At 39.0% G+C, this 24,353-nt stretch overlaps 1 protein-coding gene across 18 annotated transcripts in view; it reads left to right on the top strand.

Annotated features, from left to right (window-relative positions):
- Pxk (PX domain containing serine/threonine kinase like) overlaps positions 1-24,353 on the top strand; it is a 73,411-nt gene that overhangs the window by 9,477 nt on the left and 39,581 nt on the right. For 16 of the 18 annotated variants that reach the window (XR_002213406.2, XM_020180736.2, XM_020180737.2 and 13 more), the window contains exons 2-3: positions 15,940-15,990; positions 17,936-17,983. Coding sequence is in view for 16 of the 18 variants with exons in the window: in XM_020180736.2 (XP_020036325.1) it covers positions 15,940-15,990; positions 17,936-17,983 (99 nt within the window). In the remaining 2 variants the exon portion in view is untranslated. Of the gene's footprint in view, positions 1-1,406; positions 1,697-15,939; positions 15,991-17,935; positions 17,984-24,353 lie in introns of those variants that run through there. The other 2 variants (XM_074044053.1, XM_074044054.1) reach the window with 2 other exon arrangements.

A 24,353-nucleotide genomic window follows, 5' to 3' on the forward strand; every position in this document is an offset into this window, starting at 1 on the left:
CATTAGAGAAATAGTACCAGGTAAATGAGGAGTAGCTGGTCTCAGGAAGGCGAGTTTGTTTGGTCTTAGATGAGGAGTGATAATTGTCATAACAGCTGACATTGGGTAAGCATTTATTATGTGCCAAATCCCATACTGTTTTATATTAATTACTAATTCTCTCTTTCTGTTTGGTAGCTTTGTTGAAGTATAATTTACAAACAACACAATTCATATTTTTTTTTTTTGGCAGTACTGAGGTTTGAACTCAGGGTCTTAAACTTGTTAGGCAGGTGTTCCACTATTTGAATCATGCCTCCTGTCCCAATTCATCAATTTTTAAGTATACAGTTTGATAAATTTTGACTAAATACGTATCTATTGTGTATAACATTTTCCTCACTACAGACATTTCCTTGATGCCTCTTTTGCAGACAGTATGTTCTCTCTGGTGCCTGGAAATTATTGCCTTGTTTTCTGTTGCTATCTTATCATCTTTTCTGGAATGACATCTATATATAAAATCTTACAGGATGTAATATTTTGTGCCTGGCTTCTTTTACTTGGCCTAAAGCTTTGAGATTCTTCAAAGACATCACATGCCTCTTCTTTTTCTTTTTTATGTAGTACTGGAGATTGCTTATAGGCAAGTGCTTTATCACTTGGGTCATGCTCACAACCTATTTGCTTTTAGTTTGTTTTTCAGATAGGGTCTTGCACTAACATTGCCTGGACTGGCCTTAAACCATGATCTTCCTGCTTCTACCTCCCAAGTAGCTGGAGCCACAGATGTGAGTCACCATGCCTGGTTTGTTTTTGAGATAGTGTTTTGCTAGCTTTTACCTGGGCTGGCTTCAAATTCTCTGTCCTTCTGTCTCTGCCTCCTGAGAAGCTGGGATTACAGGTATGAGCCACTGTACCTGGCTTTTCTTTCTTTCTATCTTTTTTTAAAGAGGCATGGTCCACTGTTTTGCCCAGGCTGGCCCCAAACTCCTTTGCTCAAGTGATCCTCCTGCCTTATCCTCCCAGGTAGCTTGGGTGGTAGGCACGTATTACTACACCAGGTTCCATGTTTCTTTTTATTGCCAAGTAGTATTCCACTGTATGGATATACCATGGTTCATTATTCATTCACTAGCTGGTAGATATTTGAGTTGTTTCAAGTCTGGGGCTGCCAGGAACTTTTGGGAAAGTCTTTGTGTAGACATACACTTTCATTTCTCCTGACTAAATACCTAGGAATGAAATTTCAGGATGATATGCTAAGTATGTGTTTAACTTTAGAAGAAATTGTCAGACTTCTCTAGATTGTCATTTTTTTTCTTAGTTTTTTTTCTAGATTTTCGTTTGCTACTCCTAATGATTCTGCTTTACATTTTGTTATTCTCATTTTTCAGTTGAAGAAAATGTAATTTGTTCCAGACCTTAGGGCTGTGACACCAGTGAACTTTGAATGAAAGATATGAATTGGGAGGCATTCTCAAGCTGATTTGTTATCAGGGCCTGCAGAGTGCTGGACCTGTTTGATGGCTTCACTGCGTCTATACCAACCTGGCTGATCTCTGTTCATCAAAAGGAGACTGTACACTATGTGAAGGCATTCTACCCAAGGTTATGGAATGAAGGAAGGGCTGTGCACCGGGGTCAAACAGGCCTGCAGACCTGCCTGGGGCCTGGTATGTCCTCACAACTTAATAGCTGTGTGACTCTGTTTAAGGTATTTACCCTCTGTGACCCTTGGACTTTTGTTGGGAGATGGAATAGACTGAGGGATGGAAGACAGGAAGTAAATGCTCCATAAGCACAGCAGTTACTAACTCTGACATACATTGTTGGTTATCAGATTAGAGCTTGTGTCTCAGGAGCCTGACATTTTCAGGCTCAGTAGAATAGATTTGGGTGTAGTGAACTCTCATCCTTTGTGCAGGTGATCATTATTAAAACCAGTAGGGACTCTTTTAGCATGACCTCCATCCAAAATTTCAAGCTTCTTTCCCACTAAATATTTTACCAGCCTGATGCAAGTAGAAATGTTAACTTTTACATTATTTTCATCTTCTGTTTTTCCAGTCTCCCCAGCACTGTGAAAGTGCTGATGGGCAATAAAATGACCAGAAGGTTTCTTACCAAAGAAAAAGAGGGATCAATTACATTTATCATAGATAACATATTGGGCTCTTATCCAAGTTCCTATAGTCGCAATCCTCACTCAAAATTCCCTGTTTTAAAATGTGTTCCGGGGGTGGAACACAGGGCCTCGAACATGCTAAGCAAGTGCACTACCATTGAGCTACACTTTAGTCTACAAACCAGCAAACTTTTTAAAAAGTTGTCGATGTTCCTAATTAAAAACGTAGTATATGTTCATTGGGGATAACCTAAAAAGAAAAGAAATGAAATAGAACCCAAAGTGTGCAAGGACCTGGGACAGCAGAGGATGGAGTAATATACCTTAGAATCAGAGGCTGAAGTTGTTTCCTGTGTTCAAAGAAGACAGCTGCTTTGGTTTTTTCTTATGCACTCTTGTTTTTTTTTTTTTTTTTTTTTTTGCAGTACTGGGATTTGAACTTAGGGCCTCAGGCTTGTTAGGCAAGCACTGTGCCACTTGAGCCACTCTGCCCCTATATACTATTTATTTATTTATTTATTTTGGTGATAAGGAGTTTGAACTCAGGGCCTCATGCTTGCTAGGCAGGTGCTCTTCCACTTAAGCCTCTCTGCCAGCCCTTTTTTGTTTTGGATATTTTTTAAGATAAGGTCTGGTGAACTATTTCCCCAGGCTGGCCTGGAACTTTGATCTTCCTGATTTCTGCCTCCTGAGTAGCTAGGATTACAGGTATGAGCCACTGATACCCAGCCCCTTACACACTCTTAATAATGCTGTACTGTCTCCTGTGCCTGCTGATTAATACGCCACGTTATAGTCACCTGCAGAAATCTTGTGTTTGCTATTTTCTTAGCAGCGAAGAAAACTAACAAAATTGGCTGTTGTACTGGCTGCATTAAATATGCTATGTTATTGAACATTCACATTGGAAAAGTGTGATTTTGCAGAGGAGTAAACTGAAGCTTAGAGGAGTTAGTGCAAGAAACCAGTAAATAGCAGTTGGGCTTTGTGTCCAAGTCTCTGAAATTGGAAAGCCTGTGCCCTTGGGACTTGTAGCAGTGGTTTGGAGCAGGAGTGACACATACATTTAATCATTACACAGTGACCAGCTTCTCCTCCTCTCTAGGACTCCCATGTGGCTTACCTTTAAGGTAGTGGAAAAGATGGCTGCAGGAGGGAGCACTGCAGCCTTAGCAGATACTCAGGTCAGAACCAGCTAAGGATGCAAGGAAGTTGGCTACCTTAGACACCAGAGCCCACAGAAAAATCATCATTGCCAACAGATCACAATTTGAATGTCTCTTCTTGCTAGTTAAATGTGTGGTAGGCAGGACTTTAATTATGTTCACTGCATCCATTTTTATAGTTGTAGGGCATTGTGAGGATTATTGAACAAGTTAAGTGCAGGCTATCGTTTGTTTAACTGAGCTTTTTCGAGGTTTTTGTTTTTGTTTTTAATTCTTTTTTCATTTTTAAAAATTTTATTAGCATTTACTTTATATATGTGCTTACAGTATATCTTAGATTTACCCCTTCCATCATTCTCCCTCTTCCCCTCCTCCCATTCTTAGAACAATTTCAACAGATTTCATTCTTCTGTTTTCATATATTAGCCATACATCTTAAAAGACTTTCCTTCACTCCTGTTCACTGTGTCCACTTTATTCTGGCTTCTGAACCAACCAGTCCACTGGCTTTCTCTGGCTAATGATCTCCCTGTTGTTAAATTTAAAGGATACTTCATAGTCCATCTGACTTATCTTCATCTCATTACCCTCTCCTTCTTGCAAAATATGGCTTCCTTCTCCCTTTCTGACTGTTCCTTTTCTATCCTTTTGAGGAGGTATCTTCTTTCTTTTTTTCTTCTGTTATAATTTAAAAATTTTTTTTCTTTATTCATTTATTCATATGTGCATATATTGTTTGGGCCAGTTCTCTGTTTTTAATTTTTTTTGCTTTACTTTAATGTAAGAGAATTACTGAGTTCTCATTTTAGAACATTATATAATTTGCTTCAGCATCATTTAAGGGTCATTGTATTATAGAATGCTATATGAACAGACTATTTAAATGCCATATCCAGGGACTAGATGGCACATGCCTGTAATCCTAGCACTTGATAGGCTGAGGCAGGAGGATCATAAGTTTAAGGCCAGTTGTGTAACATATCAAGTCCCTGCCTCAAAAAAAAAAAAAAAGAGTCATATCCATTTTGTAGTCATGTTTGAGGGCAAAGGAGTTTGGAGTGATTCTTTGCAGTATTTCGCCTAGCTGGAACATTAGCTGTCTTTGAAGTTGATGTGGAGACCAGCTGTTCTGCTAGAAGGCCCGCCCACAGGGAGAGCATGGACTTCAAAAGACTCAGGAGAGAGATGCATGTGTGATCATGGCTGCTCATCTCATTGCAGGGTTCAAAGTGTGTTCCTTTATTCTGTGAACAGAGTAAAGTGGAGAATTTTGTTTTGTATAAAATAAAGCATACAGTTCTGTGCTCTGCAAGTTGAATTTTTAAATGAAATTCATTTCATGTGGTTGGAAAGAGATGCACTTGACTTCACTTCCCTGCCAGAATTTGTTACGATAGTTATGAGTCTTCAGATGCCTTTCAAAGCCCTTAATATTTTCATTTGTTATGGGCAGTTTTTGCATATTTTTGGACTGCACAGCAAGGAAATAGAACAAAGGTAGGTTCTAGCACTGAAGATCTGCAGGTGAAACAGTGACAAATAATGAGTATTTAGCAGAGCAAGGAGTAATCATTAATTCTAAGTGAAATATTAAGGACTAGAAAGCATCCAGGCAGGTGGCTAGGGAGCTGAAAAAAAAACTCCCACAAGCTGATTCTATTATGAGAATTTTCTCAGAAATCTTGCTGTCCTTGGGTGATGCTGACTGCTGCCTGTGATCTGCAGTTGTGCTGTATGACACTGTGCTTATGAACATTCTTTCTTGTAGAGGAATGGTAAATCAAAGCATGTTACCAGTTTTCCATCATGTGATTAAATACTGAGAAAATTACGTTAAAGGAGGAAAGACTTATTTTGGCTCACTGTTTCAGAGATTTCAGTACATGGCCACTTGGCTCCATCCCAGTGGGCTTGAATTGAGGTTGAACATCATGGTGGGGAGCACCTGGTAGAGAAAAGCTACTCACCTTATGGTGGCCAGGAAGTGGAGAGTAAGACAGCATATCCAGGTACAAGATACACACTTCAAAAGCACACTACCAGTGACCTACTTTCTCCAACTATGCCCCATCTCCTATTGGCCCATTCAGCGTGTTAGTGCCCTCGTGATTCAGTCACCTGTCTATAGTGCCACACCAGCTAGGGACCAAGCCTTCAATACATGAGCCTTTTTGTGGGGGGCATCACTTCATATCCAAACCATAATACTGTTGGAGATTGTCTTCAGAGTACTATTTGATTCTACCTGGTTGGTGCACAGGCTTCCTCCTTCCCAAGTGTGCATGTAGTCTCCAAACACCCATCAACAGGCATCTGTTGTGATTGTAGTCCTTGAAGAACTTAATTCAGTTAGAGATCCATCCCTTCCAAACATAGACAGACATTAGACAAAAATAGCAATAACGTAATTAAAAAGCTGAGCTCCCCAGCTTTTTATTTTGAGTAAATAAAGTGAGAAAAGACACGGATATTTAGCATATAAAGAATATGACAAAGAAGGGTTTGAATAGGAAAAAAGGATTAGGCCAGTTTGGTCAGAAGGTAGAAGAATGTGGAAGCTAGGCTAGTGGGAGCCATGGAAGGTTCTGGAGCAGAGAAGTAATATGGAGGTAGATGTCCAGCAAGGCCACTTGTTTTCAGCATTCTTTTGGGGTCTTCCTGTGAAGGGAAAGTGCCAGGAGAGAAGTGGGTCTGGGAGTGAACCCAGTGTGGCTGGTGGAAACTAGAGACAAACAGCCCTGCCTGCTATCCCAGATAAGGCATCTAGCCTTCAGAGACTCACTTCCGCCAGCTATAAAATGAGGTCTCACCTCAGAGAGCATTGGCAGATGAGGTGAGTGGTGCTATAGGAACCACCACTGCGAGGCCAAGTGTGGGGGATCCTACAAGACTCAGGTTAAGCATGTACGATAATTAAGATCACAGGATAGCTGAGCTGGTAGAAACAGGCAGAGAGGGAACAGGATGGAGGTAGAGGAGACCGTGAGGGTGGGTGGGTGCTTACTTTGCCTATTTCCTTCCTCCCTTGTAAGAGTTTTTATTTTTGTGGTGTGGAGCTGCTTCCGATTTCTTTAAAAGGTTTCAAAACAGTCGTTCTCACCGTGGCTTCCCATTAGAATCACCTAGGGAACTTTTGAGACCTGTTAAGACCTGTGCCAGCCCAGACGAATTGATTCAGGTTCTTGGGAGGTAGGACCTAGCAAGCAGAGGAGTCTTTTCTTTTTAAGTTCTCTAGGTGATTCTAGAATGCAGCAGGGTTCAAACCCTCTGCTTTTTTTTTTTTTTTTTTTTGGTGGAACTGGGGTTTGAATTTAGGTACTGTACCACATGAGCCGTACCTCAGTCCATTTTGCTCTGTTATTTTGGAGCTGGGGGTCTGAAGAACTATTTGCTTAGGCTGATCTTAAATTGCATCCCTTTTGAGTCGGCCTCCCAAGTAGCTAGAATTATAGCCATGAGCCACTGGTGCTTGGCTTAAAACTTTGTTTTAGTGATAGAAGTGGGACCATTGACAGGTAAATGTAAAACCTCTCCAAACAGCTGCCTGTATCTTTCTATACTTTGAGTCATAGGGTAGATCTTGCTGTGTCAAAGGGGAAGAGAGAATTATGTGAGTTAGGATGACTTGAAGGTTTGCTTGAGCTTTGATTTTAGCTCTGCAGCACTTACCTTCCTTCTCCCACCCCCCTTTTTTGTGGAATAGGGATTTGCACTCAGGACCTTGTGCTTGCTAGGCAGCTGTTACACCACTTGAGCCACACCCTAGACCCACACCTCTTTCAGAGGCTTCTGTAAGCCTCAGTAAAATAATTTGGGGCAAGACAAATTCAAAATAAAGTCTTCCTAAAATCTCATCAAACCAAGGCACCTTTGAGCCCCAACAACTGTGCAGTGAAATCCTAAATGTCCTTTTGGAATCTCAGGAAACACATGCCCATGGGATGCTTACTTGGAAAGTAGCCTTTGTTGAAAGCATTAATCAATAGTTGTGTAAATGCAAGCCCGTACCCTTGCATCCTCAGGACAGAGTCAGTAGATCTTCATCATCAGGGGCGAACCAGCTAAGTTGTGTGCACTAGTGAAGACCATCATCTTTCAAGGCTGCAAACAAGCCTGGCTTCGGCTTCCCTAGGTTACTGTCTGGCCTCTTGGAGCAATTTGGGAGTCAGCAGAACTTGGGTTCCATTTCCCAGTCAGTTTCTTCCTAGCAGTCCAACTTTGGACAGCAGATTTTATCTTGCTGAGCTGAAGAATTGAATGGCTACCCAGAAGGATTGGATGAGCACTTTTGTGGGTTAGGAGCTGCAAAGTTCCTAGAACATGGTTAGTGCTCATTTTGCATTTTCTTATGTCAAAAATCACATGGTTCTAGTATGCTTGCATTTTTAAAAACATCAGCACCAGACCACAATGACTTGCCAAAATGCCTACCTGCTCAGGCCTTCCTGGCATGCCAAGATCAAGGGTGTGGGACCAAGAAGAGGAACAGGAAGAAAAGAACTCTTTGGGAGAAATAACAGCAGATGGCAGGGTTAGTGGCAGCATAGCTTCTTCTGATCAGTGTTGCCTTACAGGGCCCTTAGCTCCCTTTCCATACCTTTGAGCCTTGGTGGCCTATTGTCTCTTGTCTATACTCTGTCCTATTCCACATCCAAGAGGGTAGGAAATACAGGTATGATTCATTAGAGTTTCTGGACTACAGACTCCAGGTCAGGAGGAAAAGGCCTCCCTGGTCTCTAGGCTCTTCTGTCTGCTTTCAAAGAGTCTGCTGTTGACAGCAGCTCTTGATTAAATCAAGCTAACATGTCCATCACCTCACATGCTTAGCATTTCTTTGTAGTGAAAACATGTAAAATCTATTGTTTTAAAAAAATTGAAATGTACATTATTTCTATAGTCACCATGCTGTGCAGTAGGTCACTAAAACTTCCTCTTCCTGTGTAATTGAAACCTTTTAGTCTTTGACCTACATCTGCTCTGTCCTGTCTACCCTCGTCCCATCCTCTGGTAACTACCACTTTACTCTCCACTTCTGGAGCCTCATTTTTTTTTCTTTGTTTGCAGTGCTGGGAATTGAGCCCAGGGTCTTATGCTTGCTAATAAAGTACTCTACTACTTGAGCCATGGCCCCAGCTCTGGAGCCTCATTCTTAATGTTCCTTTCCAGGGGAAGCACAGTAGGTGTGCCTTGTGGCCACCATTAACCAAGCTCACCCTCTAGGTGACGGTACTGTTGTGTGTGGGTTACCAGTGGGCTCTGGCCAAGGGCAGAGGGTGATGGTAGTAACTCCCACCATCATCCCTGCCTCCTAGGCTTCTGTGGACTGGGATGGCCCATTGTACTCAACTGGTCCTAGGTTTCTCAACCTGATCACTTTAACATTTAGCGGCCACATAGTTCTTTGTTGTGGGGACTATTCTGAGCAAATAGGATGTCCAGCAGTACTTGGACTCAACCTAGTAGATAAACTCCTCTCTCCCTCATGATCATCAAAGCTGGCTCCAGATGCTGCCAAATGAACCCTGGGAACAGAATCACACTCTTTCTGAGAACTCCAACCTAAATCTAGGCTATCTTGACAAAAATGTTAACTAGAGTGTCAGTTGGGCTATCAGAGCCTACCTTGTAGCTGCTGTTTCTCTTCTGTGGAATACTTTTCCAAAGATACTGTATTTTGAAAAAATTGAAACTACAGAGGAAAGGAATGGAGTATGGTGAACTTTTTTTTTTTTTTTGAGACAGGGTCTTACTGTGTATCTTAGGATGGCCTTGAACTTGCTGATCCTCCTGCTTCAGCCTCCCAAGTGCTAGGGTTATAGTCATGTACCACCATGCCCTGCCTTAAACCATACCTTTCTTGATAAAGTTATATCCTCAGCAGGAACAAAGCTTAGGATATGAAATGTGAAAGGTATGTAATCCATGTTTACATTTGGTCTAAACTTTAAACTCAAAAGTGTATAAAGCTCGCCAGCATTTGCTTACTTAGTGTCTACCACCTGCCAGCATTGAGCTGGAATTTTAAAAATTAACATTATTTCTCTAATAAATGAAACAATGGATGCTCAGTGATTTTTGAGATAGAATATTTTCCCCTTAGTTTAGACATTAAAAATTTTCTGTATGTAGTTGTTCAGAATTACTCAATTACATTTGCTAATCTAGAGCTTTTAAAATATAAAAGATCAGAAAATTTGGCAGTAATGCAGCCCAGAATAAAAGCTGAAAAACTGATTCCCCCAATGTAAGATTGTCAGATGGCTTTTAGCATTTTGTCATTATGTATTCCCAAATGACTACATTAGCATATTGCTTATTTGCCACACTGCACAAATTAGTCTTGAAATATTTACTTTAGAGTAAATATTATGAAACCAGTTAAGCATGGTACCAGGTACATAGTTGATTCACTCATAACAGCTGAGTAGATGCTGGATTTTTTTTTTTTCATGTTTTGGGAATTTTTGAGACAGGGTCTCACTATGCAGCCCAGACTGGCCTCAAATTTTAAATTCTCCTGCCTCAGCCCCCCCAAGTTCTGGGATTACAGGTATGCACTACATTGCCTGCCTGGCATTTGAGTGAATGTTGTTGAATGTACCATCTACATATTCTAGAGGAGGCAGAAATTTCTGCTTATGTGGATTTTATCAACCTTTCCTAAGTAAACAGAATGGAAACAAATGATAGTGTGGTAAGATAAAGTTTTAAATTCAGTTAACAGGTTAACAATATTTATTTGGCTTAATTTTCTTTTTTTGGCGGTACTGGGATTTGAACTCAGGGCCTACACCTCGAGCCACTTCACCAGCCCTTTTTGGTGATTTTTTTTTTTTTTGAGATAGGGTCTCTTGAATTATTTGCCCTAGCTAGCTTCTAACTGTGATCCTCCTGATCTCTGACTCCTGAGTAGCTAGAATTATAGATTAATTTTTTAAATAACCTATTCATGTCAGTGGAAGTAATTCGGAAGAAAGGATTTATCAAGCATTATGCTGATAAGCATTTTTTGAGTAATGACTATGAGTAATGCTTAAATTATATCATCCAAAGTTAATAAAACAATTCTGAGCATTTGAAGAAAAAAATGTCAACACTTTCTATATAATTTAATCATGCCTTTGCTGGAACGCCCATGTGTATAAGCAGGAGGCTGAATTGGGTTTGGGTTCTTGCTTACTTATTAGTAAGAATTGCCTAGGGAGGCTATTACAGCTTTTAATTCCTAGATTTCTTTTCTAGAGATTTTGATTCAGCAGGTCTTGTATAAGGCCTGGGAATTCTCCTTCACCTCCCTACCCTATGCTGGGAATGGAACCCAAGGCTTTCATGCATGCTAGCCATGTACTCTACCTCTGAGATACATCCCCAGCCATTTTTATTTTTATTTTAAGACAGGGTTTCTCTAAGTTGTCCATGGTGGTCTTGAACTTGCAATCTTCCTTCTCATCTTGCTAAATGCTGGGATTACAGGTGTTCAGTATTACACTGGCTGGAAATGTGTATTTAATATACCAGCCCACCTCATTCCATGCCTAGCTATGTGATTTTTATGATCATGCAGGTTTGAGGATCATTGAATTTGGTTTCTTTGGAAAATGGTGCTAGTGCCTATCTATTCCATCTTTTAACTTGCTTTCCCAGCCATAGCCTTTTATAGCTAACTAGAATATAAAATGCAAACTTTGAACACTAAAAATCGTGGATTTTAATCTTTTAACTTTTGAATCCCTGCATTTTGCTTTTTTTTTTTTAATGGTACTGGGGTTTGAACTCAGGTCTTCATACTTGAAAAGCAGGTGCTTTTCTGCTTGAGCCACACCACCAGTCCGTTTTTGCTCTGGTTATTTTCGGAGATAGGGTCTTGTAAACTGTTTCCCTTGGCTGGCCTCAAACTTCGATTCTCCTGATCTCAGCCTCCCAAGTATCTAGGATTACAGGTGTGAGCCCCTGGCGTCCAGCATTCCATATACTCCTTACTCAGTTTCTTTCAATAGTAACATTTTGAAAAAGTATAGTACAATATCATAACCAGGATATTGACATAATTGCAGTCAAGATAGAGAACATTTCCATCTGTACAAACATCCCTCACTTTGCTTTTCTGTAACCACCCCATTTCCCTCTGACATCTTCCCCCACCCCTAGCCTTAACTCCTGGCAGCCACTCATCTGTTCTCTATAATTTTGTTATTTCAAGAATATTATATAGATGGAATCATTCAGTATATAATCTTTTAAGATTGACTTTTTTCACTCTGCATAATTCTGTGGAGATTCATCCAAGTGGTATGTATCAATATTTCATTCCTTTTTTTCCTGAGTGTATTCCATGGTATCGTTTTAGCAGAATTTAACTGTTCACCTAATTAAAGGACATCTGTCTTGTTTCCACTTTGTGGCTGTTAGTAATAAAGCTGTTGTGAATATTCATGTGCAAGTTTTTTGCATGAACATAAGTTTTCATTTCTTTGGGATAAATGCCCAGGAGTACAGTTGCTGGGTTTTATGGTAGTTTCATATTCAGTCTGTTAAGTCACTCTGGAACAGACTATTGTACATTTTCATCAGCAGTGTAAGAGTGGCCCAGTTTCTCTATCTTAGCCAGCATTTGGTGTTATCACTGCTTTTTGTTTCAGCCATTTTGATGGATATGTAGTGATATTTCATTATGGCCTCAATTTGCATATTTCTGATGACTAGTAAAATAGAACAGATCTTCATGTACTTATTTTCCATCTGTATATCCTCTTCAGTGGAATGTCTGCTCCTAACTTTTGCCCATTTTCTAATTGGACTTTTCATTTTTTAACTATTGTTTATTTTTCCATAGAAAAAAAGTTTTTAATTTTAATGTTTATTTAGAACTTTGATTTCTTTAATTGTTGTTTCATAGTTTTCAACAAACAAGTTTTGTGCATGTTTTAGATTTACATCTAAGTATTTTTTGGGTAAGTATGATACTGTATTTTTATATCAGTGTCTGTGTTTATTACTAGTATACAGATGTACAACTGATAACTTGTATACCTGTATCCTGTGACCTTATAGAAGGTTTAGTTATTAGTTGTAGCTTTTGTTTGTTTGTTTTTGTAGATTCCTTGGGACTTTCTACATAGACTGTCATGTCATTTAAAAATAGGAATAGCTTTATTTTTCCTTTTGATCGGTATTGGCTTTAATTCTTTTTCTAGACTTAACTGCACTAACTAGACTTCCCAGGACTATGTTGTGTAAGAGTAGTGAGAATAGCCATCCTTGCCTTGTTCCTGGTCTTAGGGGAAAATCTTAAGTCTTTCCCCATTATGTATGTTAGCTCTGGGAGTTTTATAGAAGTTTTTCATAATTTGAGTAAGTTTTCAGCCCTCTTTTTACATATTGCTGAATACTATTTTGCCAAATATTTTGGGCAAGAAGTTTTGAGCCTGTGTTCATAAATGATATTTGACCCCTCTGGTTTTGTACTGTCTTTGGTTTGAGTATTAATTATTAGCTTCATCAAATAAATTGAGAAGTATTCCTTCTACTTCTGTTTCCTGGAGGAGTTGGTGTTAATTCTTTAAATGTTTAGTAGAATTCTCCAGTGAAACCACTGGGCCTGGATAATTCTTTTGGGGGAGTTTTTAAGTTATGAATTCAATTTTTTTTTTTTTTTTTTGGTTTCTGAGACCAAGGTCTTGCTATGTTGCTCAGACTGGCCTTGAACTCTCAATCTTCCTGCCTCAGCCTCCCGAGTGCAGAGATTATAGGTAGTACCTCCATGCCCAGCTTATGAATTCAGTGTTCTGAATAGCTATAAGTCAATACTTCATACTGGGTGAGTTGTGCTACTTAGTGTTTTTGAGGAAGCGATACATTTCACCAACGTTGTCAAATACAGGTATATTTGTTTATGGCTGTGGGTATCTGAAGTTGGAATGAAATCCTGTTTCATTCCTGGTATTATTAATTCTTGTCCTATTTCTTTTTGTTTTGTCAGCTTTGGCAGAGGTTTGTCAATTTTTAAAAATCTTTTCAAAGAATCAGTTTGGGGGTAGGGTTGTAGCTCAGTGATAGAGCATTTCTAGCATGCTTGAGGCCCTGGTTTCCATCCCTAGCACTAAAGGTTAAAAAAAAGAAAGAAAAAATCAGATTTCTATTAAATTGTTTTTCTCTTGTTTTCTGCTTTCAATTTTACTGGTTTCTGCCCTTTTCTGTATTTATTTCCTTCCTTCTGTTTGCTTTAAATTTATTACATTCTTTATCTAGAGTATAATAATATAAGTACTCTTCTTGAGCCTACATTATTGATTTGGAACTTTCCCTCTTTTCTTGTATAAGCATGTAGCACTTAAATTTCCTACTCAGCACTAGTTTAGCTGTGTTTCACAATCTTGGTATATTGTCAAGGGGAAGGGAAAGTTTCCTCAACTCTCCTATGGCTTCTGGCTAGGTCTGGAGTAAAAACTGGTAAAGAGAGATTAACAGAAAGATGCATAACAAATTTGTTTAATCAAAGTTTTATGCGATACAAGAACTTTCAGAAATTAAGACTCAAACACTCAGGGAAAACTGTCTACTTTTATGCTTAGGTTTAATGAGGAATGAACAGCCATGTAGGAATGTGATTGGAAAAAAGGGTCTGTTCTTTATATGTTAAAAGACTGAGTGGAAAACCCAACATGATATGTCTGATCAGATTCACCTTGTCTGTTTGTCATTCCTTCCTCCTAGAATTTTTGATCTTCCTGCCTCAGCCTCTTGAGTACTGGGATTAGAGGCAGTTACCATCATGCCTGGTAGGCAGAACCCTTTGGAAATTAGGGTGTTATGATCTGCTTTTGTAAGTTAGATCAAATAATTTCTTCCCCTGCCACACAGAAAGGCAGGGGAAAGCTAGAGTAATATTTCTAGGTCTTATGACTAATTTGGTAGAGAGATATTCCAGTTTTTAAGACTCACCTTGGGGAAGAGGACTTCTAGTTTTTTTGGCCTGTCACATGGGAGAAAGAGGAGCAAGAGAAGGAACAACAGGAAAAGGTCAGAAAGATTTTGCTTCTGAGCTCCTTTCCCTGAGTTCAAGGTATTTAGCATGCTGACCACAATACATTTGGGGATTCTGTTCTGAATCCAAACACTCTTTTCTTAGTTACATGTGATTTCCTCTGTGACTCATGGATTATTTAGAAGTGTGTTACTTAGTTTTAAACTGTTTGGAGTTTTCCAGTTATCTTTGTTGTTGTTTTCTTTTTTCAGAGTACTGAAGTTTGAACTCAGGGCCTTGAGCTTGCTAGGCAAGTGCTCTCCCACTTGAACCAGGCCTTCAACCCATGTTAATGTTTTCTTGTTTGTATAATTTCATTTCTTTTAAATTTGTTGAGTTTTGCTTATTATTGAGTTCTTCTAAATTGTAACTGGTTTTCTGTTTAGTTTAGTTGACCTATTAATGGCTGAGAGAGGGGCATTGAAGTCTCCATCTGTAATTGTGGATTTGTCTTTTTCTTCTTTTAGTTCTATCATTCATATAGTCATTATATATATATATACGCATATATATATGTGTATATATATATGCGTATATATATATATATATATATATATATATATACGCATATATATATGTATAACTTTATAGTTCTGTTGTTGTGTGTATTTTATTTTCAGTACTGTGACTGAACCCAGGTCCTTGAGCATGCTAGGCAAGCACTCCACCACTGAGCATACACATTTAAGATTGGTATGTCTTCCTAGTAGCTGACTCTTTTGTAGTTATATGATGTCCTTCTCTGTCTCTGGTACAGATTGTGTGTCCTTTGTCCAACATGCTTGGGATTAGAAATTCAGAGTTTGTTGAATTTTGGCATATTTGCATAGACTTTCCTATTTAAGCATCCCTAATCTGAAAATCAGAAACACTTCAAAATTTAAACCTTATTTTTCCCTCTCAGTGTTGGGGATCAAACTAGGGTCTTGCACATGCTAGATAAGCATTCTACCACTGAGTTACATCCCAGCCTAAAAATCTGAAACTTTTTTTTTTGAGACAGGAGCTCACTACATTGCTTAGCGTGGATTTGAATTCAGTATATATAGGCCAGGTTTGCCTCAAACTTGTGATCCTTCTGTCTCTGCCTCCCTCATGCTAGTATTATAGGCAAGCACCACCATGCCTGGCTAAATCTGGAACTCTTTTTTGGCGGGGGAGAGAGAGGGACTGGGGTGTGAACTCAAGGCTTCTCGCTTACAAAGCAGGCACTTTACTGCTTGAGCCATACCTCCAATCCATTTTGCTATGGTTATTTTGGAGACCTGGTCTCAAGAATTATTTGCCTGGGCTGGCTTTGAATTTCATTCCTCCCGATCTCAGCCTCCCAAGTAGCTAGGATTACAGGCTTGAGCCACTGGTGCCTGGCTTGGAGCTTTTTGAATATCATATTGGTGCTCAAAATGGTTCAGATTTTGAATTTTCTGATTAGAGATGCTCAACCTGTAGTTTTCTTTGCTCTGAAGTCTATTCTTATCTGATTTTTAATTTTTTAGGATTTTTTGTTTGTGCTGCTTATGGACTGAAGCCAGGGTCTTGAGTATGCTAAGCTAGCACTTTACCACTGAGCTACATCCTCAGCCCATTTATTTTTGATTCTATGATTTTATAACTGAGACTTTTCTTCCCTCCCCCACTTTTAGGAATATATCATTCGGGTGCAAAGAGGAATTTCTGTAGAAAACAGCTGGCAGGTAAGCATTTTTGGTCAATTATAAAAATATTTGAACCAGGTAATGTTGTGCAAGTCTGTAATTCCAGCACTAGGGAGACTGAGACAGGTGGATCACAAGTTCAAGGTCAGCCTGAGCTCCATAGTGAGTTCAAGGATAGCCTGGACTATACAGTGAAATCCTGTCCCAAAAATCTTGGGAAAAAAGAAAGAGAGAGAAAGGAATAAAGGAAGGAAAGTATTTGAACTTGTGTATCTAAAAATCTGCAAAAAAGCAGAACATTCATAAAATACAAATCACGCTTCTTTTAGCTATAAGCATTTAGCTTTAACACAAATACTGCTTTTCTGTTCCCAGTTGTTTCATTAAATTGTAGATAGTGTTATCAGAATGAATATCTAGGAATTTATTTTCTAGCTCAACCCAGAACAAGTTCAGGAAACCTGAGGCCTTGGGTGAGGTTAGAGTTCAGTTCACCAGGTAGAAAGGTGAGACAGTGTCCTGGATGCCATACAGTCCAGGGCACTGCATTTCATGGATGTCAAGTTCATTTATAGGCAATTTCTAGTGCTAGATCCTCTGTTGTCCCTTAAGGGAGGGTCATTTTGAAGTCCCGGGCTCTGCTTTCCTCAATAGTGGCCTCAGAGAGAAAAGACTTCCTGCACAGGTTTAGAAGTCCTTCTCATCCTAGTTGGCTTGTACAGTGTGGCCAATTTCTTCCCTGTTTTAGTAATTATATTTGCTACCCCACCTCCTCCAAAAATCTTACATTGTGCTTCATAGCCCATCTCCAACCTTGTCTCCCACACTTGTTCTTTTCTTCGCCTGAAATTACAAACTGCTTTTTGTTTGAATAATTATTGCATTTAACATCTATTGAGTCTTTATGAAGTGTTCAGTACTGGTTCAAACACATGGATTCACTTAACCCTTTAAAACCATTCTTATCTTGTAGTGTTAACTTCATTTTATATTTGAGAGGTAAGTAACTTGTCTGAGGGCACACTTAGAACATTGGCAGAACAGGGTTGGAATTTGTATATTCTGTGTGGTTAGCCACTGTACAACCTTTGGTTTCCTTGCTGTTATCAGGGATGACTTATGTTTAACTTTTTGGTATGTATTTGGCAAGCAGGATCAATAGCAGTGTCCTACAAGAAAAATCAAGCCTTGATGCAGTTTTAGAAACCTGGAGTACTTAACAAAAAATGGATTCTTGGACCCCATGCTATACCTACTGAATGAGATTCTCTGTAGTGGGGTTCTAGGTAGTCTCTGAGTGATTCTAACTAATTCACACTAACATTTGAGAACCCCCAATAAAGACTGAAGTCAAACTATTCAAAGGCAAAATGATTTCCTTACCCAAAGCTGGTAGAGTTGATCTGTGCTCTAATTGATGGTATCAACACAATAAGAAAGAATATAGACAGTGGAAGATGAAGTGGGATCTGCCAAGGGAGGAAACCTGAGAAATCAGGGTGAGATATGGCAGCCCTACCTGAAGGTATGGTCCAGAGAGGTAGGATTTCAACTGGGGAAAGTTAATCTAGGGCAAGGATGAAATGGCCTCAAAGCTGTCCACTTCTTTTTGCTTTGATTCTATGCTTAATATGACTTTTTTTGTAAATCATTAATTCATCCCTACAGGTACCCAGTTGATGAGAAAGATATTTGAAAGGCTATTTGTCTGGAAAACAAATATTTTTCTTTAAATCTCCTGTTGGTGTCTCATGAGACACTTGTGAGAAACTGGTATGAGCCAGTTTTCTATGGCCCAACCAACCTCTGACATTACTAGGTCTGTTTTCTGGATCTGTCAAGTTAAACAAGTTAAGTACCAGGAAGCCCTATTCCATTTAGTACAAGTGCCTCAGCTCTAGAGAGCCAGTAAATATTAGGTAAGGAAATAGAAAGGGATGTCTTTGCTGAATGAAAACACCACTCACTGTCTTGTCTTTTACAGATTGTTAGAAGATACAGTGATTTTGATTTACTGAACAACAGCTTGCAGGTAAATGTTTCAAAATTTCAATGATATACCAGTGATTGCTTAGGTTGTCTTAGGAATTGGTTGGAAATGATGTGCTTGTCAGCTCTCCATCACTGAAGAAAATACCTCAGATCATTAACTTATAAAGAGGAAAAGTTTGGGGACTGGAGGTGTGGCTCAAGTGGTAGACAAGGCCCTGAGTTCAAACCCTAGTACTGCCAAAAACAAACAAACAAACTAAAAATGGCTGCTTTAGCACCTAGTTGGGGTGGGAGTGGTGAAAGAGGAAAGGTTTGTTTTGATTCACAGTTTTGGGGGTTTCAGTCCATGATCAGTTGCCTTTGCTTTGGATTGTGGTGAGGTCACATATCATGATGGGAGTGTGTATTGAAGGAAAATGACTTACACATGGCTAGGAAACAGAAGAAGGGGATGAGGGAGTGAGTGTCCCACAGCCCCTTGAAGGGCACACACCCCATAACCTGAACACCTCTTACTTGGCCCTACCTCTTTAAGGTTCTACTACTTCCCAGTAGTACCACCTTGAGGACCATGCCAATTAACACTTCTGTGGGGGACATTCAAGATTCAAACTATAGGGCTGGAGGCATGGCTTAAGTTATAGAGCACTGTGCAGAAAGCATGAAGCCCTGAGTTCAAACACTAACACAGAGACGGGGTTTGGGCAGGGGGAGCCCTACTGAACTGGGCTCTGTGGTCAGCACTGCAGATCAACATTAAATAATACAGTAGAGACTCAGCCTTTTTTGGTTTACTGTTTTCTCTGAAGTACATATTTCTAAATCCCTTTGATTTAAATTTTCTAACCTAATGGCCATAATGGAAGGAAGGATGAGCTGCAGAGGGTAGAAACAGTGAGTGCTGGTACTGGTTGAAGTGTCCTACAAGGGCTTTTGTGTCATGTGAAGTCCTGCCAGTTACCAATTATGTCTCCCCCTTGGCCCACTGGTCTTCAAGGGCCATGGATTACTGAAGAACACTGGGCCTGTGTCATACCTCAGATTTGAGAGGTAACAGAAACCCCTTTCAACCTGAGCCAGAATTCTTGACTGATGACCAATTCAACCAGGGTGCCTTTGTTGGTGAGCTAGTCATTACATGTATTGTGAGTGACCTCTGATGCTGTCCACAAAAGTCAAGAGGGTTGCTGGCGGGGAGAGAGTGTAGTGCTTCCTTTCCTTCAGAAGGCCATGTTTTATTGATCAGACTTCAGGAGGTAACATTGGTGGTAGTGCCCACATTTTAACATTGTTTATAACCCTCATTGCTGAGTGCATGAGTGCCTTATTTTCCTTCTGAAAGAATTAGCCCAAGTATTTTCAAATCTTTATGTAATTGCTGTATTTGTTGTGTATTTGATACAAGTTGTCTTTTTTTTTTTTCTTTCTTTTTTGTAGTTCTGGAGATCAAACTAGGGCCTTGCACATGCTGAGCAAGTGCTCTACCACTGAGCTACATCCCAGCCCATGTCTTCTTTAATTTTAATTTTAGTCTGAACAGTTTAAACCTCCAGATAGAATATTGATAGAGATTGAATTCTCCTCATTAATTGGCTTGCTTGATTTCATTTACGGATTTTAATAGTATAGTCTGTACATAGACAGAAGCTATGCCTGTGATGACTTTGTAGAGAATGTGCCAATGTATAATTTATCCCAGTAGTACATTTTACCCTCATGTGTCCTCCATGAAGTGGTACATGTGACATTTTCACAGTGGTGGGACCATTTGAGGAGTTAACACTGGGCCTACTTATGTTTCCAGCTTTATTCACAAGTATTAAAGAAAGTAGAGTTATCTTTGTGTAATGTCTTTTTGCCACAGTTGAGTTCATAACAATGGGAGAAATATTTTTGAAATTGAAGTTGCTTCAACCCAGCCTCTGAGAACAGACAGTAGGGAGGAGAGTTTTATCTTCTATTTGCTCTTACTTTAGAGATAGAAGGTTGATCTCCATGGCTATTCAATTGCAGCCTATTTAATAGTACAGAATTGTATTTTTGCTTCAGTGTAGCTTTCTTTTTATAATGAGCACTTTCAATGTACATTTTATTTCAAATGCAAACATCCTCATGTATTGATGTTGGCTTGTGTTGGGCAGACTATGGCCAGACATCATTTCAGTGGGAGGTTTTTTTTTGATCCAAGTAAACAAGGAGAGGAAAGTGCATACAGCTCTTTTGGCAACAAAATAATTTTAAAACAACTGTCATGAAACTGACCAAAAAGGCTCCAAAACCACGGAATGAAACTGTGACCATGATTTTCATTGTGTAGTTACTTTTTTACAGATAAGTGAGCTCCTGGTGAAGAAAGAGAAATATACTATATGCATAGAGTGGTGTATGAGTCCAATAGGACATACCTCAGTGAAAATAGCATGTGATGCAATTACATGAAATGTGAGCCATACCTCTAGTCCATTTTGCTCTGGTTATGTTGGAGATGGGGGTCTCCTAAACTATTTGCCCAGGCTAGCCTCAAACTTCCATCCTTCCCATCTAAGCCTCCCAAGTAGCTAGGATTATAGGCTTGAGCCACTGGTGCCTGACAGTATGCCGAAATCTTAACAATGGTGATCCCCAGGTGGCAGGGTTATGGGTTATGTTTTTTTTTTCTAGTTCTTGATAGTCTGTACTTTCCAAGTTTTCTACAAACTCATGTCAGCTATATAATTAAAAAAACAGAAAAAGATGCATTTTCTAAAATTTTTATAGTGAAAATATTTCATGGTAACAACAAAGAAAAATCACAGCTGGGCACCAGTGGCTCATGCCTGTAATCCTAGCTACTCAAGAGGCAGATATCAGGAGGATCACAGTTCGAAGCCAGCCCAGGCAAATAGTTCTTGAGACCCTATCTCGAAAATACCCATCACCAAAAGGGCTGGTGGAGTGGCTCAAGGTATAAGCTCTGTGTTCAAGCCCCAGTACCACAAAAAAATAAAAATATTTTAAAAATCACCATCTTATAATGCAGTGTCAAATTAGCAACCATACAGAAAGATAGTATACAGGTGGAGCAGGTGGTTGAAATGATGGAACTGGCCACAGAAGGAAGAAACCTGGAATTTGCCCCTTAGACTGGGGAAAGAACCCAGATTCTCTCTCTTGCTAGCAGTAAGACCTTGGGTCAGTCATTTCTTCTGTTAGGCCTAACTTTCCCCATCTGAAATGAAGGGGTTGAATAAGTAAATTCTGAGGTCTCTTGTAGTATAAATGCCTTGTGATTCAATTTTTACTGTTCATTATTGACCCTGGAGAGACTTTGCTGTACACTGGAGGAAAATTGGGACAAATTAAAGATCTGTTGAGAGCTTAGAACTCCTGACTGAAATATGATTAAAGGTAATTTGTGGATCATTAATATATGATGGAAGAGAGTAAGGAGAGATGAGAAGCTTATGTTTGGAGGGTTTTCCTCGAGATAAAAGCTAGTTTTCTTAAAAACCATGATATAGTTTGTCATATAATTTAGCTTCTGCTAGGTTAGTATAGGTCAGATTGTGGGCTTCGGATCCCATTTGGGGGATCATCCCCTTTTGCAGAGTGACTCTGCAGTTGTTACAAATGAAATTAAGGGAATTTTCTGCTGGCTTTCTTTTCTCAAGAAGGGAGTCCAGGGGCTTATTAAAGGAGAAAGGTAGCAAAAGTGAAATGATGAGATATACTGGCTCCAAGTTGTCAGTATGGAGGTATCCAGAAAATTAGTGGCTTAGTGACTTTATCACTCTATGTGTTAGTATTGTTTTTCCTTCCCTTCTAATTTGTCATTCATTGCATTTCTAAATTTTATATTCTGTGATTGGTAAACATTTTAGAAATTCTAGGAGAAAACTGAAAGAGAAAACAAATATCTCTTAAATGTTAATCTTTTTAAAAGGCAAATTTTTACTGCATATTGCATAGTTTTAGTACTTGTAGGAGTATTTACTGTGAGATCCTCATCTATGGCAGGAAAAACACCTTCAGCCTGTCTGACAGAGCAGGGACAGATAATGACAGCTTTTGGCAAAAGAATTCTGATGATTTAGAAGAACTGATGGAATGTCTGGCCAGATCAATACATTTTCTTAGAATGAAATGAAGCTTGAAAAAATAGGTGGGGCGCAGGTGGCTCACTCCTGTAATCCTAGCAACTCAGGAGAATCATGGTTCGAAGCCAGCCTGGCCAAATAGTTCTCAAGACCCTATCTCAAAAATACCTATCACAAAAAAAAAAGCTTGGCAGATGGCTCAAGGTGAAGGCCCTGCATTCAAACCCCAGTACTGCCAAAAACAAAAACAAAAAAAAACCCAAAAAATAGTTTGAAGCTTGGCGGCCTCACCATTCAAGGCAGGTATTTTATCAGTTTATTCTCACATTCTCACCATGAATGAAAAATAACCACAGTGTTGATGTTTGAACTAATGACATCAAGATATGACTCTATTCTGGGTGATATGGGATTATGGAATTCATTTGGTGCTGTTGTGGGGGCCTTGCAGGCAAACCTTTTGATACTGTTTAATAGGTTTTCTTTTCTTTTTTTTTTTTTTTTTTGTGGTAGTAGGGTTTGAACTCAGCCTCATGCTTGCTAAGCATACACTTTACCACCTAAGCCACTCCACCAGCACCTTAATGATAATTTTTTTAATCCTTGTTACATAATCAGTTTGTTAAGCAAAAAGGATTTTGTTTTTTTATTTTAAAAAGAATAGTAAATAATCATTGAAACATTTCATAGCAGAAAATAGAAATTAACAACCTGCTCCTAGAGGTAGCCATTGTTAAGCAGTCAGTTGGTGTGAGTCCTTTTAGACATTTTTGTGCCTATATCCCTGGGATTACATACATATAAAAATAAGATATGCACATATGAATAAAAAAAATAAGATTATAGTCTGCAATTTCACAAAATAGTTTTAGAATAGGATACACCTGTTGTGCCTTAAATGATATATTACCCTTAATTTAATACTTTATGCACGGAACAAAAATAAAATAAAGTGATTGGCTTAGATATGTAATAGCTGAGTACTATACTTTCTTTATAAGTATGCATTTTATTCAGCTTATACAGAAACTGCAGTTAGGCAAATCCTAGTTACATGAATGTGGAAAACAACCTGAAATTTAAGTGTCTTACTTGGCAATGAGTTAAACTATGATAAAAAAAAATCACACTAATTGTGTTCTGACATATTTTCATAATTGTGTTAGAGAAATAAGCAATTTGGAATTGTCAGCCTGCCTTTTCATCTTGTCTAGTATTCGACTTTAAGGTCTTAATTTGACTGCATCACTGTTGTTTGAAGAACGCAAAGTAGAACAGTCTAAGTTAAGTTTGTCCACAGGAGTAGGTTTGAGTGCATCCTTTTTTGTGTTCAAGATGCCCTTCTCTTTAAATCTTACCCTCAATCAATACACATGCCATTTGGACTGCTCTGATATAAGCAGAAGTGTCGAATAGCACTACTCTTTGAAAGTGACTTTGCTGGCTAAATTAAAATACCAATCTGATGCTTTGTATCCTGTGTTTAAAAAAACAGACTCAAAAGGTTTTAAATGATCTGGAAAATTGATAGTGGATTGAATACCTGCATTTACTTTTCCTTCCTCCCCAAACCACTCTAAATAATAGTAAACTGATTCTCTCTCTCTCTCTGTCTCTCTCTCTGTCTCTCTTTGTCTCTCTCTCTGTCTCTCTCTCAAGGGCAAATAGAATAACAGAGTTGAAAACTACAACCAAATATTTTAAGCTGAAAACCCAGTGGATGAGAGCTCAGTAATTAAACAGATATGGGAAGGCAGAATTCTGAGAAGGGAAGCAGATATCATGTAGGTCCCAATTTACATCACAGAACCTCCCAAAGGTTCAGCAGTTGTTACGAATATAATTGTTATGAACATAACAGTTACCTAATGTAAACATGATACTATACTAATTAAAATTATATGATGGTACTAGGAAGATGGAGACGGAATATGTGGGGGTTAAGGTCAGAATTGTAAGAGAGAACTTAATCCTCATTTTCCATAATGGGAAATTTATAGATACTGCCTGAAAATGAAAATTCAAGACTAACAAAATGAGCATTCCTCAAAGATCAGCTGAAAGAATTGAATATGGCTGTCTCAGAGAAGTGGAAAATGGATATGTCACCTGGTGGCAGGAGTTGTGGAGGATAGAGTGTCATAGGACTGCTATTAATAAATTTTTTAGCTAATTTGCTGGTTGGAGGCATGGCTCAAGCAGTAGGGTGCCTGCCTAGTAAGCACAAGGCCCTGAGTTCAAACCCATTACCAACAAACAAGCCCCAAAACACTAATTTGCTCTTGACACTATGTTCATATGACTTTTGTAAAAATAAAAAAATTAAAGTTTTAG

The sequence above is a fragment of the Castor canadensis genome, chromosome 10, assembly GCF_047511655.1.
Source record: "Castor canadensis chromosome 10, mCasCan1.hap1v2, whole genome shotgun sequence".
NCBI lineage: Eukaryota > Metazoa > Chordata > Mammalia > Rodentia > Castoridae > Castor > Castor canadensis.